Below are 17,933 nucleotides of genomic sequence, written 5' to 3' on the forward strand. Positions count from 1 at the left end.
GATGTCCAAAATTCAAGGCAGCCAAATTCACCAGTCACTTTAGAGAACCTTGGCTTCTGCACATATTGGCTTAATCAACACCAAATGGCTATATATTCTATTCCCTACTTCACCAAAACGATGGCAGTTTAGGGTTGATTAATTTGGCTAGAAAAATTATGTACTCAGATTTTCTGTGCTCAAATGAAGAGGCACAGAAATTGTAAACAATGCAGCAAAAAGTCTCAAATCATTATTTAAAAAATGCATTGACCAAACGTGAAGTATAAAAACTAAGGGCCCAGTCCAGCCAGGTCCAGTGGAGTTCCTTTCTCCTTATCGGGGATTCTATAGAAATGTTGGAAAGGTGACCATGAGCTCTTCAGTTTCACTGCTCTTAAAAAAAAAAATCATCCATATTACATATCTAGTCAGGGCCTGATCCTGTGAGGTGATGAACACATTCTGTTCCAGCTGTGCTACATATAAAGTCTCCTATAAAACCTTTGTCACTACATAAACCAAACCAAACCCCTCAGAATGGATAGAATGCTAGTTTGTGTTTTGTTAGCCCCTTTATTCTCTAGAGGGCACCCATTGTCATGACACATTACAGCTTTGTTCAGTACTGGTTAGCTTGAAGTCAAGGGCCCCCGTGGAAAGCTGTTAAAGTCATGTTAATAACACGTCACCTACCTTCCTCATTAGAAAGGTGAAGCTTTCTGCAGCAAAGTTTCTGATGTGTTGTTTGTTGTGTGCCAACAAGGTACTGTATAAACTACAAATACAACAGGCAATTAAAATCATCCAACTCACACTCAGCCAGAAAGAACTCATCAATAATGACTTTGTTAAAAAGACAATTAATTCTGAAGAGTAAGAGGCATTTACATTAAAATATAATCTAGTGAACACAGACCAATAAAACTTACCTATATATATTGGCCATATCCTTCACCATCAGTCTCCACAGGTATTTGTAAAGGTAGGAAAGAGTGGTAAAAGCCCATTCTAGCAGCTCTGTGTCTTGGGTATCCAATAACATGGTGATGGTCAGAAAAAAGTCTTGAAAGTGAGGGTAGAAGTCTGTCTGGAGATCTCGAGCCAGCTGTACCACAAGGCTAGAGTTCAAATAACAAATATCAATGTTTGTATGTTTAAAATGCCAAACACCTAAATAGTCACTGCCTGATTGTGCAACTACACTGCAGATTAAAATGGCTCTAGTGCGTGTACAGTATGCAGATTCATTGGAAGTAACGCTGTCACTGTCTCTTATCTGACCTCCACACATGATGTTAGCTTGAACGAAAGGGGTTTTTGAACTGAAAACAAACCAACCAAACCACCTCAAATAACTTCATGTTTAGGTGACATTAAGAGTGAGACTCACAACCAAGAGCAGCCATGAACACGTCAGTGACAAGATGTGACAAGATATGAGCTCACACCAACATGCTTCTTGGGTTGTTGAGGAGATTTGTTTGGTTATATTCTAGGAGTATTTTTGAAAGTAAACCATAGAATTGGAATGCTATTATAAAAGACACAGAAAATATCACCGGTATGGCTCTCTCTCAGTAACATGCGTGCAATGCAATTCTTTCTTCAGTGACAACAAGGACACATACACAATGTTTTTGACGTGATTTACACTTTTCACTCTACATCGACACAAAGGCACTGAGTTTATTTTACAGTGTGTACTTACTCCAAAAGGGGCTGATATGCAAGACTGTTTTTGACTTGCAGATGAGTCTTCAAGCTCTGCACTATGGCATCCTGATAATACACCAGCTGGTTGAATGACTGGCATTTGCCGGCCACTTCTTTGTAGAATTTCACTGTGCAAAAAACAAAGGAACACTTAAGAACTGTGTCCCAGTTACTGGTAAACATAAAGGACTTTAAAGAGAATAACACCTCCTCTAGAGCCCGATACAAAACCCACTGAAACTGATGGAAAGACTCGCAGTGATTTCAATGAGCTCTGAACCAGGAACCTAATCCCCGTGCATTAGGATGGTATTCTAGGTAAACAAATTCCACCTTGTAAAGAATGACCTCATTACGCAAGCGAAGAGTGCAAATTAATTATAAACTATTTACTATAAAGAGATACCAAAGTGCTGTGTGAGGTTCAGTTCTCTCCATTTCTGCAGTCCTTCATAAAAGTAGGTTTCAACCTCCTGTCAGAAATCAAGATCATGCATTAGCCAAATAGCCCTAAATAAAAACTATTCTTTCAATGTAAAGATTAGATAGAAGGCTCAATAGATAAAGCACAATGAAATGCCTCAAGTATTCATTTGAGAGATATTTAAAGAAATGCTGATGACTTCACTTTAAAACAGCATCAGTTACTGAAACACATTTAATGCTTAAAATATATGGCCTGATAATGCAAAGTGCAAAGCCATATAAGCTCCTGAATGTTTTATTATCAGAGTATCTTTAAAAAGTAACGCTATTGATGTGTGCAAAACATACTTTGAGATTTTACTGCAATTTCACAATGTATTAACTAATTAAATCCATGATCCCGCACAGACTTACGTAAGTGCTTACATGTAAACACTAGGAGTTAGTCCCATTAAAATAAATGGAGCTATCCACTGTCCATAAAATTAACCATGTGTGTATGTCTTTGTGGGATTAGGACCTCACTTTATTCCATCGTTTTTTCTTCTCTTACAAACAAATCTGAAACACTGACTTTCAATAAGACTTAGGCTCCTAAATGCTTAAGTCGCTTTTGAAAATGGGACTTAGCTGTCTAAATGGAGCAACGCCTAAATATCTTTAGATAATCTGAACCTTGGTGAATATACATTTCTAAAGTGCTCTGAGATCCTCGGTCAAAAGATGTTATAGAATTGCAGAATTATTATATTCTTCTCACCTCAGCATAGCTCCCAGTCCTGTCAATCCGATGAATAATATCGATATTAACATTGCCTAAGCGTTCAGAGAAGGTGAGAAACTGTAAAAAAAAAAAAAACTAAAGTCAAATGTTGCCTTTGCTCTGTTTATTTCAGAATTATCCCTTTTGCATGGGTCTCAATGACATGTACTATATAACTGCAGACACTGCTTTTAAAGGAAACACTGTCAAATAGTTCAGGTTGTGTAAATTAAGCTGTTTATACATATACAGAGAGAGAGAGAGAGAGATTCTGGTTTTATGTCAATGATATCAGTCTTTTTGTTAGTTTGTTTTTCAGCTGGGGGAGTGGATAGAAATATCTGCCTGGGGTGTTTACAGCCAAACACTGTAGTACCTGTTAACGCAGGAGAACAAAAACAAAGACCTTCAGCAGTCACTTAAGTTTCATTTCTAAGGCTTTTAGCAACACGGTTGTACCGCTACAGCCCTGCGACAACAAGGCATGTGGTGTAGCTGCTGTTTGTCGGCAGGAGAGAGCTCTCCTGCTGACAGAAAACTTCCACCCCACCACGAGCGGCAGCAGTTTTGTCGGCAGGAGTTCTCCAACAAAGCGTCGTTCACACCAGCGCTTTTCATCAGTAACATTTTTGTCATGGGGGGGGAGGGTTTAACACCCCGAACGTCCCACGAAGTGCCAGCATAGACAAAACCTAAGTGGGGATGAAGCACACTTAAGTAAGCTAAGAGCATAAATGGAAGGTGGGAAGGAAGGTAAACATTAGATTTTTAAAATGATTAGTTTTCAGTGCACAGCTGTTCTAACGCATACCATAGAGCGGGGTGACCAAACCATGGCTCACGAACCACATGAGGCTCTTTTACAGTTAAAGTGTGGTTCACAAAACCCCTATGCCCCTGCCCATTCTCCACCTTCCAAAAGGGGGTGGGTGAAAGCTTGGGCCTTCTCCCCTATGGTGGGGTGGTGCTAGGGGTGTCAGCCCCACAAGAGGCACCTGCAGGGGCTTGGGGCTTCAGCCCTGCTCTGGTTGAAGCCCCAAACCCTGGAAGGCGCCTCCTGGGGGGCTAAAGCCTCTAGCCCCACCATCCTGACAGGTGCACACAGCTCTTGAACTTCTGAAGATTATTGTAGGCGGCTCAAAGGGTTGGTACGTTTGGCCACCCCTGTCACAGAGCTTGATCCTGGCCTTAAGTAAGGCCCATGCAGTGCCCCATTGTCTTCAATGGATGAGTAGAGATAGGGTAGGTAAGGGATAGGAGGGGGAAGAAAGGGGGTGTGCATTCAAGTGCCAGTTAGCTTGCATGACCACAATGGAAGATTGATTATTAACACTGTCTAAAGTTTTATAAGTAACACAAGAACTTTTTAAAAAGATATATTATCTTCATGTTCATAATTGTCTTCAGTTATCAGAACACTGCTCATCTATAGATGTCTATAAAAATAATAATGACTGACCGAACACTAGTTATATTTCAGTATAAAGAGTCTTTCCAAAACAAAGAATTACAGCAAATATTTTGCATCATTCAACTAAACATTGTTTTAAACAGACACTATTTGGATTTATTTTAAAATACAATTTCCGACTGAGTAGTCTTTAAATAATATGCCCTCAATTAATTTTTTGTAAATGCCTTTCTGAAATATTTTATTGGGGGTTTTCTCATCGTACCCTGTCAATGGGTTTCTAGACTCTTTTCAGCAAGGGGGGGGGACATTGTCTGACTTGGGAAACAGTGAAAATGACTACAGTGGAGTCGCATCTTACGCGGGGGTTAGGTTCTAAAGTCAGCACATAAAGCTAAAATCGCGTACAGTCAAAATTACCCTTGAAAATCCCTTAAATTGCCCATAAAGTTCAGTATACTGTACATGATTTTGTGTACACAGCCCTGTACAGTAATATGTATACAGTAATGTACAGTATATAATAAAGAGTACATATGCAAAATATAATTTTACAGTACTGTATTTTTAATTACAGGGGGGTGTCAGGGCTTGATGTCGAGCCAGGAGATAGAAGTGATGGAGAGCTTGGGTGACGGAGAGCGAGTCGTAGATGAAGTGGTTGGCTCTGGTTCAGCTCAAGAAGTTGATTGCGTAGGCTCATCTGCTGCTGGTTGTTTTTCCTTGAAAAACATGGTGATCGGCAACTGTCGCTGTTGTCTCTTGAGCTGCTCAAACATTTCTTAATATGGTCTCAAATCGTTCGTAATACTACGTGTGATTTTGAGGCTTCGTTCCACAGAGGGATCTTAGTCAGAAATTAAATCATTCAAGTGTTTCACTACTTGGAACACTTCAGCAAATTGGGCTTGTCTTTCTGATTTCGAAGTGTAAGTGCAGTTGGGCATTTTTTTCCAGAAGAGCCCAGTCTCATCAGCATTAAAAACTTGTTCCGGAAGATAGCCCTTTTCTTCTATGATTTTCTTTAATTGTTCGGGGTAGGCTTTTGCTGCCTCTTCATTGGCAGATGCAACTTCACCAGTAGTCTGCACGTTTTTGAGGTTGAAGCAGTTCCTAAAACGGTTAAGCCAACCTTGGCTGGCTTTGAATTCCTTCTCATCAGAAGGCTGTCCCGCTTCGGTGGTAGGTTTGAACAGCGTGTAGAGGCTAAGAGCCTTTTCTCGCAACGTGTTGCCATCGACAGACACATGGTTACGGTTCACGTCTTCCAGCTACAAGTTTAATGCCTTTTCAGTCTTCACTAAAGTCTTATCACGCACCTGGCTCGTCACCGTAGCAATTATTGGAGCACTTGATGCCACGGCTTGATGAATTTCTCTCTCTCGAATCTTGATGGCATTGATGCTAGATTCGTTGCGGCCATATTTACGCGCCACGTTGGAGACTGACATACAATCTCTCAATAAGTCCAGCACAGCCAGTTTCTCCTCCAGCATTGGAATAGATCGCGGTTTCTTCAGTTGAGCACCGGATGAAGTAGTTGGCTTGCGTTTAGGGGCCATGTTGTACGAAAGATACGTACAGTATCTTTAAACACTAGAAGCACACTCAGCGTGGCAAGATGCTCACACTATGAGAGGCACACAGGAACTGAGACCGACTGAGGGAACAGCAAGTTCATGTCTCCCATCTCACGCTCACTCCGGGCCATACACTCATTGAGTGGAATGGTGGGCGGAATCACCCGCACTATTTACAGGTATCTTGTTATTTTTCTTTTTCTTTGCCGAGTGCGTATAGTTGAATTCACATAAGTTAAATGCGCATATGATGCGACTCACCTGTACATGTGAAATGTCGTCAAATACACAAAGTAAACAAACCAGAAAATTAGGAGAACTTTTTTTGTTATCTCCTTTCTGTTATACCAGTGTTGAGTATTACTTGTAACTATAGCAAGCACAAAACCGTCAGACAAAAATATAATAATTGAGTTAATGCTCTCTCTTTAAACATCAGTTGCATCACTTAGGAACCCATTTTTGGGATATTCACATTAAAGAGATTATAAGGGCTATTACATGTTCCTGCAAAAAATACAAGGTTTGTTATAACAATGCAGAAAGATGTAACTAAAAGGTTTTCTAGGGCCAAATCATGCCCTGTAGAAGAAAAACATACAGGAGGGAAAAATGTTATTGGCACTTGTAGAGTGTTCTGTGTTATCTAGGCAGGATGCTCTAATCATGCAGATATCCCAAAACCCCGCAGGAAATCATTGAGACTCATAACATCAGATCAGACGGACAGGGAATCCCTCCAGCCATACCCAGGGAGTGTGATTCCCTCTAGAGCAGTGGTTCTCAAACATTTTTACTGGTGACCCCTTTCACATAGCAAGCCTCTGAGTGCGACCCCCCCCTTATAAATTAAAAACACTTTTTTATATATTTAACACCATTATAAATGCTGGAGGCAAAGCAGAGTTGGGGTGGAGGTTGACAGCTCGCGATCCCCCATGTAATAACCTCGCGACCCTCTGAGGGGTCTTGACTCCCAGTTTGAGAACCACTGCTCTAGAGTCTCGTTACTATAGACTCCATGCCCATCTAACCCCTGCACTTTTACTCTCACCCCCACAAAAGGAACAAAGTCAAGCACTTATAATGTTGTGGTGACAGGGTCTACAGTAAATCCTGTGGAAGTTTCCCTGGGGGTTTGCCAAAGGATGTTGTCTCCAGCAACACCTCCACCTCCCCTCTTACTCACACTCATAAAAAGCCTTCTCTACGCTAGGAAAGTTTGACAAAAATTTGCTCACATCACTTCTGCTCTACTGGTGGTGATAACATTAGGTCCAAAGCATAGGGATGGTCTGCTGCCTTGAGCACCATGTTATCTAACCCTGATCCAAAAGACACCCTGCTTATAACACAAAAGCTCCCAGCAGCCATCTACACTAGCCAACATTGCTAGCACTCGTGGAGCCAGTCAAATTGATATTGGCAATGGTAAGATTTTTTTTACACAAATTTTCCTAGCGTAGGTGAATCTGCAGATTCCCAACAACATGTGCTGCATCTATGTTTGGAAAAGTGGTACTCGCTTTTCTCTAGTGTAGGCAACACTGTGCTCATATGAAGAAGTTTCCATGAACTCAGAGACAGGGAGGAAACTACAGCTTTTGCTCTCCTGTCCACTAACAGTGTGAGGACCCCAAAGCAGGAGTTTTGGTTTTGGTTTCCTCTACTCCACACAGCGAGGGGAAAGGAGAGGAGGAATTCTGATAAGGCCTGTGGTGAATAGCAGAGGGCCAAATGAACTGAAACTCATTCTAACAGGAAATGCAAAGAGGGATCGGGGTAATATCTGGACTCTAAACAGAAAAATCATTTGAACGGTGCGATTAGATTATAACCTCTTCAGGACTGTGTCTTCAGGGCCCAGCACAGCATGTGGGCCTTGAAAGAATAAACAGGGAGCCTAAAAGAGCAATGGGGGGGGGGGGGGGGGGGAGAGATACTGCTTGAGGAAGAGGAGGAGCCACCCCCAGACGTGTGTTCTCAGCCCGGGGACAGTTCGTTAACCCGCCACCGCCGCGTGCTGCCCCCCCCCGGCCAGGCCAGGCCAGGCCAGGCCAGCGCTCGGCGGCCCCACTCTCCGGGGCTGCGTCCGATGACCAGGCGTCTCCCCCGCGGCTCTGCCGGGGGCGCAGGCAGGGCCGGCGGCGCCGCTCGCCCACCGGGGCCGCTACTCACCCTGTGCGTGTTCTCGGACTTGTGCGAGGCGGATTTGGGCTTCATGGCCCCGAGCGGGCGGGCTCCGAGCCCGGGCGCAGCCGCCGGGGCCTCCTCCGCGGGGCGCCGGGACCCAGACACACGTGCGGCCCTAGCTGCTGGGCGCCGCCATCTTGCCGGAGTGGGGCGGGAGCCGCGTGTGCGCTGGGCGGGGGAGGCGCTGGGGGCGGGCCGGCCGTAGGGTTCCCGGCAGCCCTTCGCTGCTACCCGGCAAAGCCGCTTGGCTGGCCCGAGGAGCGTCCTGTCTTGCTGCGTCCTCTGCCCCAGGAGCCCGGGCTTCCCCCGGGACGGAGCTGCTGGCGGCTGCTCTGGTGCCGGATACACTGGCAGCGCCACGCACATTGGCACGATCAGACCCGGCAGGACTTGCCCCAGGTCCAAGCTAGCTTGAAAAATACCCCTGCGGTCCTGTCTTGTGCCAGCCTCCGGCTCTGCCTCCCCGATGCCTGGGCGCTTGTGGCTTTCCCCGGCATCTCCATGTTCCTGCAAGTGTCTTAATAGCTGCAGTGCAAATGGACCATTTGTCCGAGAATCGACAGGATTCTTCTGTCCATTTGGTTGCATCCACGTGGGCGGTTAGGTTGAGCTAACTACAGTGCTCAGGGCACAGAAATATTTCACAGCCCCGAGCAACGTAGTTGCACAAAAAAAATTGAATTTTTAAGCGTACACCAGGCCTCAGAAAGACAAATACAGTAGAACCTCAGAGTTACGAACACCTGGGGGAATGAAGGTTGTTCCTAACTCTGAAATGTTCAAAATCCCAAACAAAGCATTAGGGTTGTTCTTTCAAAACTTTACAACTGAACATTGACTTAATACAGCTTTGAAACTTTACTATGCAGAAGAAAAATGCTGCTTTCCCTTTATTTTTTTTAGTAGCTTACGTTTAACACAGTACTGCTTTTTTTTCTTTTTGGTGTCTGGTGCTGCCTGATTGCGTACTTCCAGTTCCAAATGAGGCGTGTAGTTGACTGGTCCTTTCATAACTCTGGTGTTCGTAACTCTGAGGTTCTACCGTACAGCACAGGGTTACACTTGGTTACAGAAGGCCATCTTTGTAATCAATAAGGGCTAGAAACGGGTTGGTTTTTGTTTTGTTTTAAATAAAAAATTAAGTTCATATACTCACTTGAGAGAGCTTCTTATTCATCCTGGGCAGGTGGATTTTTCAAGCCCTCAATATAGATACATCACTCCTACATAATAAATATTAGTGGAATAGTTAGTAAGCACCCCTACTATATTTACTTGGTACAGGTTTAGTGACGATAAATTAAAGTTATGTTTATTTCTATCCATCATAGGTAGTTATATGCCCTGCATAGTTACGGTATTTGAATACCTCACAATCTTTAACATACTGATCCTCACAGCACCTCCGGGAAGTAGGGAAGTGCTATTATCCTCATTTTACAAATGGGGACCTGAGGTACAGATAGGCAAAGTGACTTACCCAAGGTTGCAGAGGAAGCCTGTGGTGGAGCAGGGGCTTAACCCAGGTCTCCCTAAGACTAGTGCCCTAACCACTGGCCCTCTCTATATAAGTGTCTTAGTGCTTGATCATCTGAACTACTATAATGGTGCTGCGAAAAGTATTTATCAAACAAAAGTCGGTGTTTCAAGGTAAGACTCTTTTGTATGTGTCTGTACCCTATGTTTGACACTGCTACTCGTGCTATCTGTGTAATGGTATTTACATTGCGTTTTTGCGTCCCACGAAAGAGCAGCGAAGAAGACTTACAGGTATCACTGAAAGAAAGGAAAGACACTACTGAAACACCCGCAGTATATGACAGCCTGCCACCGAACCAGAAATGTACAACAATGCAAGACTGACACACTGAATACTGCATTCCCCCTACTCCAGTGTGAAACCTTTCCTAGATCTAGACACTTGGGATGTTAACTTGGGTTGCACTTGTACACTGGGCCATGCTAATAAACTTTTGGAAATTGCTGAGATAGGTGTGCTAAAACACCCCTACTCTCCCAAACCATAACAAAAAAAACCCACCACACACTCATTTAGGAAGGCAATTGGGTCCCGTGGGGAACCTGTGTTCTTAGTCCCAGCTTGGACATTGGCTTGGTGTGTAACTTTGTGCAAGCCGCTTCACCTCTCTATACCTCTGTTTCCTTATCCTCCCTCTCCAACTGGAAGGAAAGCTGGTCCAGTGGTTAGCCTGTAAGCCTGGGATTTGAGAGATATGGGTTCCCTTCCTGCAGACTTCATGTGTGCCTCAGATCCCAATATATAAAGTGGGGATTATTATTTTGAATCATATTTATTACAGTAACGGCTAAGATTACATTTGCATTATGAGCTGGATGTGATTCCCCTGCCTGGCTACGCCCACTCACACTAGCTCTCATCCAGTGACCACGAGTATAGAGTAGCCAGGGTCGTGGCAGCAGAAGCACATCTTAGCCATGCTGAGTACACACCCATCGGCCTCAGGCAGGCTTAGCCATGTCTCTGCTGCCACTGCCCGTGCTACCGCAGCTACACGCTACCATTTATACTTGTGCTACCTCAGTGAGAGCTAGCGTGAACGTGTGCACGTGAGCAGGAGAATCACACTCCTCGTTTGTCATATAGAGGTACCCTATGGGCCAACCAAAAATGGGGCCCCATTGTGCTAGGCACTGTACAGCGAATCCCTGCCTCAATGAGCTTACCGTCTAAATAATGCCCTGTTGTGGGGATAAAGACATTAAGGAGAGCTCAGATACTGTGTAATAAGGGCCAGATACGTAACTGAGATAGAGATATGTAAAAAGAGGATGATTGTATTCACCTGTGAGGTCACAAGCACTATTTTATTTCCAGCGCTTGATCTTCCTCCTGTTGTGTAATTGGGACTTTTGCCATTTACATTCAGTGTGGGCAGGCTGGTATAAGGCCCAGATCCTCAAAGGGAGCTAGGTACCTAACACCCATGAATTAGGCACCTAACTACTTTTCAGGATCTAGGCCTAAATGCCTAACTTTAGGCATCCAGGTTTGAAAGTGTTGGCATTAGTACTCTCATACCCAAATGTCTCCACGAGGAAGTACAGGCATGGCAGGTAAATTATGCCTAAACCCAACTAATGCTATGGAAAAGTGTATCCCACCCAATATTCCAAGCTTGTGAGCGGCACAATTCAGGAGATCTGTGGTTTTCTTTCTTGTGGGAGGCACACTATGGAATTGTGGATTTCCTGGGATATGCATGCTCCCAAATTCATAAAAGAGAAGGCTACGCACTAGCATATGCACCAGACAATAGGGAGAAGAACTCAGCCCTGTTCTGGATGATGTCAGCAAGAAAGCTGGATGTTCTGCAACATAAGAGATGTTTTCAAAAGTCACAAACACTATTTAACATTTTTAAACTTGTAACCCACTCACAGTTTGAAAACTGAGACTCTAATTAACACTAAAGCTGGTAACTGGGCACATGTGTCAGATATTAACCCAACAGAAAATGGTGACTGATTTAGACTCACACACTTTAAGGTCAGAAGGGACCATCATGATCATAGAATCATAGAATATCAGGGTTGGAAGGGAACTCAGGAGGTCATCTAGTCCAACCCTCTGCTCAAAAGCAGGACCAATCCCCAATTAAATCATCCCAGTCAGGGCTTTGTCAAGCCTGACCTTGAAAACCTCAAAGGAAGGAGATTCCACCACCTCCCTAGTTAACCTATTCCAGTGCTTCATCATCCAGTGCTCCTAGTGAAAAAGTTTTTCCTAACATCCAACCTAAACCTCCCCCACTGCAACTTGAGACCATTACTCCTGGTTCTGTCATCAGCTACCACTGAGAACAGCCTAGATCCATCCTCTTTGGAACCCCCTTTCAGGTAGTTGAAAGCAGCTATCAAATCCCCCCTCATTCCTCTCTTCTGCAGAATAAACAATCCCAGTTCACTCAGCCTCTCCTCATAAGTCATGTGCTCTAATCATTTTTGTTGCCCTCCGCTGAACTCTTTCCAATTTTTCCACATCCTTCTTGTAGTGTGGGGCCCAAAACTGGACACAGTACTCCAGATGAGGCCCCACCAATGTCGAATAGAGGGGAATGATAACGTCCCTCGAGCTGCGGAAAGCAGTGGCCATCCCATTGGCCTTCTGCTTGAAGGGTTGCCTACTGCCCTAATCTCTGGTGTTTCTTGTTACAGTTCAGAGCAATTGCACCTGTATTTCCCCTCAATGGTCTAGTAAGGGCACCAACTCTCAGGCTCCCAGCTGACTAGCTGTTGCGTCTCTTGCGTGTAGACACACATCTCTGTTCCTTCTAACCGGTGTATCTCCAGGCTGACCAGTTCCCTGCCTTCACTGTGTTTCCTGGCAAAGACAGTCTGCCAAAACCGACCTGCTTGCTTTCTCTTCAGAGACAGACAATAGAGTAATTGCTACAGCTGTAAGTTACCACACGGCGTGCCCTAAGCAAGTTTACTTTATTCTTAAGGTACAAAGCATTAGAGAAAACACATTAAAATCAAGAAAAGAACCTACACACATGCTAATATGCTTACCAGACACTATCCCAACTCTAACAGGGTTTCTGGCAGGATAAATCTTTCAACCCCCACCCCTCTGAGGGGAGTCCTGCACAGCTTCAGATCAGAACAAGCACACCCATGACAAGTTTAGCCCACCCTTTAATACAGATCAGAAGATCTTTGAACTGGAGATCCCAGAAGCAGGTAATTAGTACACAAAGGGTCTTTCACCCCAAGGTGTACCTTCAGAGGTTGGTTTCAAAGGGAGAGAATTTGCATTTCCCTCCCCTCCCAATATTTCCTAAGAAAATCCACTTCAGGGGTATTATTCAAAATAAACCTTTGAACTTCCTCATACTTTCCAGAGATTGCATTGATCCTGCCTGCTAGAGAAGTTCTATTCAATCTCACAGTAGTACATAAACATTTGCATTTGTAATAAGATAAATTCCAAAGGTCTTAACACTAATTCAATAAGGTTTATCTTAATTCAGATATTGTCCAGGATATTACAAACTATTGTCAATCTATCACAGTACCTGCTTCTGGAATGACCCTTGAGGCTATTCTATATTTCCCCCATCTAACTGGCTCCAAGATAATGTGTGGGTGTAAAAGAGGCATAAAGCCACCTTTGCCCAACCCAACCCAGTGGTTCAAGGTGCAAACTAGCATCACTGGGGATCTGAACCATCAGCTGGGGGATGGGCCCATGTACTCACTTCACTTCTATTTTTATTCTTTATCTCTCTTTTCCTTAATTTGCATTTTTAATTCTCTTTATGTTTTACCTTATTTGCTACTCTCTATTTAACCCCTTTCAGAATTTTTCTCTAGCTTCTCCCCCCCTCTCTTATTTCCACTGTTTCTCTCTTCCTTTCTTAATCTGCTGATTTTTGCTTCTCTGTTTACTCTCTTCTTCCCCCCATCCCATGTTGTCCCTTCTTCTCTCTTCCATTTTTCCAGTTGTGGTTGACACTGTAAAATCACTTCCCATAACTGAATGCACTAGGAGAACATCTGGTGGAATTTTTACAGATGAACAGATCAGAACATTAAAGAGAAGGTCCTGGATCTTACCTCCTTTCTTTGGACTCCATTGTGTGTGTTGGAAGGAAGGGGCTCTGATTTACTCATGGACAGTGTTGATACACCTAAACATATAACACATTTGCAAACACATGATCTCCTATTCACATATACACCTTAAGCAATGTACACCGGTGAATACTGACCAGGAGTGCCCTTGGGAAGGAGGTGGATCGACAGAGAGCAGCAGCCAGAATGATGAGGATCAAGAAATGGGTTAGAGGAGAGGGAACATAGTGGGAGTAGACAGCTCACTCAAAGATTTTGGAAACAAAGAGAGGAAGGATGATGGCAGTTAAAAGAGGAAAGGTATGTTTGAGAGAATGTTTTGCAATATGGATGTTTATTTAGTCAGAAGGAAAAGACCCAGAGGAGAGAGAGTAGTTACAGCTAATGGAGAGGAAGGAAATGCAAGAAGGAGTGAAGGAGCACAAGAGGCATGTGGAGTAGGAGTTAAAGGGACAGGTTGACGTGTTAGGTCACTAGGGACATGGGAGTACTTATTCCTGTCACTTGACTGATCACAAAATTACCAATGGATAGAGACAGATTCAGTAGAGACTGTCTGGAGAGCAAGGGAAAGAAGGAAAAAAATAGAAGAGAAAACCAAGAACAATGCCACCTTGAGACTAACTTTTTCATGTATCTTTCTGGTGAACATTTGTCAGCTCTTTCTAGTTCATTAACCTCAAGTTAACGCACTGGTTGAATTGTAAATCTGTCTCTATAAAACTAAAAACCTTAAAAAAACAAGGAATCCTAAAGCCAAGAGGATAAAGTTCAAACATGTAACTAATTCATCACTTCAGCGAAAGATGAGAGAGGTGCAGGTGGTCTGCACAGTACAATGATCCACTTTTAATTATAGTGTGAGTACGAGGTATAATTATGCATTTTGTATCTTTATCCATTTGTGAATAGTCCATGAACAAATTGTGAAATTCTCATATTTATTTGTTATTTTAAATTAATGGCAGAAGGATTCTTGGGCTGCAGATCTTTCATAAAAAGTTCATTACAAATATTTAACATTCAAGCTGTGTCAGTGACTTACATGCATCATGTAGTACTATCTTTGTTCCCTGATTGATGATGTATTTAATTAACCAACAACAGTGCACATTTTGATTGTAGAATGTGCATTTTTATTGGCTGGTTATGCAAGCTGAAGTATGCTTTCAGAGACTATTTGAGCAATTGATCTTAAAATCAATTTGCTAGCAAAACTTATTTGCCAGAATACCGGTGGAAAACAGAAAAGCAGTCAAAGTTAATTAATTTAAAATGTCAATTTAATATCTGATTTCCCCACCCTCCCCTGCAATATTTCTCAGCTCTAGTGCTAATTCCCCCTCTGCGATCCTACAGTAGTAATTTTGGCCAAGATCCATAAAGGTATTTAAGCTCCTAGCATGGAATCCATGAAGGTACATAGCTGCCTCAGTCCTGTTTTTAGGCACCACTGCAATCCAAGAAACTCCTGCTCTGCAGCTGCCTAACTCTGTAGGTGCCTAAACTCACTCCACACCAAAGTTTTTTCCTCCATGCATAGGGAGACCCCTATCTCCTACCTAAGCCCCAGTGAGACACAAGCCTGGATAGATAGGTGTTGGTCACCTAAATTGCATGGGGAGGCCTGATCTGGTAGGCAGCCTCTGGGCATTTATAACCTTTACCCTAGTATATAGAGTACTCATCCAGCCCCCTGCCGCCTCCTGAAGGGAGAAGGGATTTGAACAGGGATCATTCTCTTAGATCAGTGGTGGGCAACATTCCCATTGCATTTAGCAGAAGTATTGGAGGTGCAAGAAATGCAAGGTCAGGTCCATACTTGTTGCGATGCTTAATTAGTTGTTGTGTATGATGGACTTTGAAGACAAAAAGCACTAGATGACTAATCCATATTATTACTGGACACAGATGGAACGTAGTCTGTGAGAAAGTTCCAGCATGCTTTTGTTGGAATTGCAAATCCAATTACTTGTCAACAAAAGAGTGAAAAATACAGAAAGACCCTGTAAAAGAAAGTCCCAGTTCTAAGAAAACAGCAGTCAAGTGGATATTACTTTCTTAAGTGAGCTGATCCTAATTCCACTGTGAATAGTAATGATTATATCTTTCCTTTTAGTACCCACTGCTGGGGCATTTTGAAATGTCCAAAGACCATTAACAGAAGAGCATAAAAATATATGCACAGTTATTTAAGCAATTTGGTAAAAATATTTTTGAGTTTCTTTTTATTGATGATTTTTTAAAACATCATGATAAAACAGGTATAACAAGGTATCTATATGCAGCCTTTTCCATTAATTTAAATGGAATTAAGATAAACTCACTCAGTATTGGTGTGTGGATAACTGGATACTGTGTTAGTCATTCAAAATAACAGTGTATGGTCAAACATAGCTAACAGGATAGATCAAAGCAGAACCAAATGGCAAATAACGTTCAGGGGCACAAACCATTATCATCATTGACCCTCAGTGATCTTCAACTGGACCTTAACTACATCAGAATCAGGGTTACTGATGATGATGTGTAAGTAAAGCTGTGCAGGAACCAGATTTTTTGTTTCAAGGGGAGTTTCATGATTTCAGAATTTCTTCCATTCCAGAATGGAATAAAAACAAAGTATTTTGAAATCTCACATGAACCAAAATTCTGAAGAAAAAACAGGTTTCAGGTCCAAAGGTTGTGCGTCGACAAAAATCAAAATATTTGTTCTGATTTTAGCTATTTTATACAATATATTTTTCATTTTATGTTCTATACTATAAAATAAAAAAAATTGAAGTGAAAAGTTGTTTCAAAATGAAAATTCAAAACATTTCATTCTGAAAAGGTTGAAATAGAACATTCTGACCTTATCAAAATGCTCTTTTACAATGTTCATTTCAAAATGAATTTTCATCAAAGGTGACATTTCCACAAAATGTTTCACTTTAGATGAATTGGCATTTTCTGAAACAGAGAAGAACACAGCTCGACTTGCACATTCCAGTTCAGTGTTTGCAGGACAGGTAGTTTGAACAAACATTTCTTTATTTGTGAACTGATCTGGAACTTGACAGACCCACATATATTTGAGTTACTTTTCAGAACAAAATTATAATTTAAACTTTGTTAGCTCCTGATCTGCCAGAACTAACCATGAATGCTGTTATATCGCTGGCAAGCTGTACCTCTCATTCCCATTGCTCTCCTAGTCCATTTTAAGGATTTTAAGAGAACAGCCTTTGCCAATACCCAGCTTTCATCTACACATACTTCAGTGCCCTAAAGTCAGCTTCCATTTCCATTCTCAACAAACTGAGGTATACATGAATCTTGGTTGTCTTGATCTAGAAAAAATTATCAAAGAAATGATATTTCTATTTATATAGCTATCTGGCATGTAGACAGGAATGCAGGATCTCTCTCAGTGCTGGGCTTGACCTCGTCTGTAACCTGATTTGTATTGTCGTATAAGAAGAGGAAACTCATATCCCACTGTCATTACCCATGGTCACAAGACTGGGAGAGGACTGTCTAGCCAATCAGTCTAGATACTTTTAGTGACCCCATCACCATAATGTCTGAAGATGGAAGTAAGCCCTGTGCTGCGGCAGAATCTGAGGCAGGCATGGAGCTGGTTTGTGACCCCAGGCCTGCCAAGGGCCAGTTTGGGATCGGGCCCTAATTAGGGCTAACCTGAAGGTTGCCTTAACTTGGGCCCAGGGAAATAGATGGGGCACAAGACTGCCTTGTCCAACACCCTCCTGATCTTGACCCAACCTGGAATGCCCCCTAATCCATGGGCTCTTGCAAGAGGAGAAGTCACAGAGCCAAGTCTCCTGCGCCAGGTGTGTTGTGGGGAGGGTGTGAAGGGCTATATGGCTGCTTTGCACCCATGTAGGTGATGCAAAGTGGCCATAGGATAACTACGAAATGGGCTCTCTCTCTGCTTGACAACCAGTTATGTTTACACAGTAGCGATGAGAAAGAGCAAATGGACTTGAGCCTCCTCTTACACCTGTGTAACTCCATTGACTCCCATGGAGTTACTCTTGGTTTGCATTAGTCTGAGTGAAAAAATCAGTGCCATTGAATTCAATAGCGCTGCCCTGATTGATTTACTATGATTCAGGATATTGGTCTGATATCCATTTATTGCCAATATTTCAAAAAGGCTGAACTAAGCAAGAAAGAGGATTTATGATTATCCTTCTGCACCTTTATGATGATATCTGAAAATCAGCTTGCATGAAATCCTCAG

At 42.8% G+C, this 17,933-nt stretch overlaps 1 protein-coding gene across 3 annotated transcripts in view; it reads right to left on the minus strand.

Annotated features, from left to right (window-relative positions):
- UTP20 (UTP20 small subunit processome component) overlaps positions 1-8,213 on the minus strand; it is an 82,169-nt gene extending 73,956 nt beyond the window's left edge. For all 3 annotated transcript variants that reach the window (XM_073327390.2, XM_073327391.2, XM_073327389.2), the window contains exons 1-6: positions 8,054-8,213; positions 2,882-2,962; positions 2,102-2,168; positions 1,691-1,823; positions 912-1,100; positions 676-757 (exon numbers count right to left, since the gene is read on the minus strand). In XM_073327390.2, coding sequence (XP_073183491.2) covers positions 676-757; positions 912-1,100; positions 1,691-1,823; positions 2,102-2,168; positions 2,882-2,962; positions 8,054-8,098 — 597 coding nt within the window. In that variant the 5' untranslated portion in view covers positions 8,099-8,213. The remainder of the gene's footprint in view (positions 1-675; positions 758-911; positions 1,101-1,690; positions 1,824-2,101; positions 2,169-2,881; positions 2,963-8,053) is intronic.
- Between the last annotated feature and the right edge of the window lie 9,720 nt (positions 8,214-17,933).

This window comes from Lepidochelys kempii, chromosome 1, assembly GCF_965140285.1.
Source record: "Lepidochelys kempii isolate rLepKem1 chromosome 1, rLepKem1.hap1, whole genome shotgun sequence".
In the NCBI taxonomy this organism is placed as follows: Eukaryota; Metazoa; Chordata; order Testudines; family Cheloniidae; genus Lepidochelys; species Lepidochelys kempii.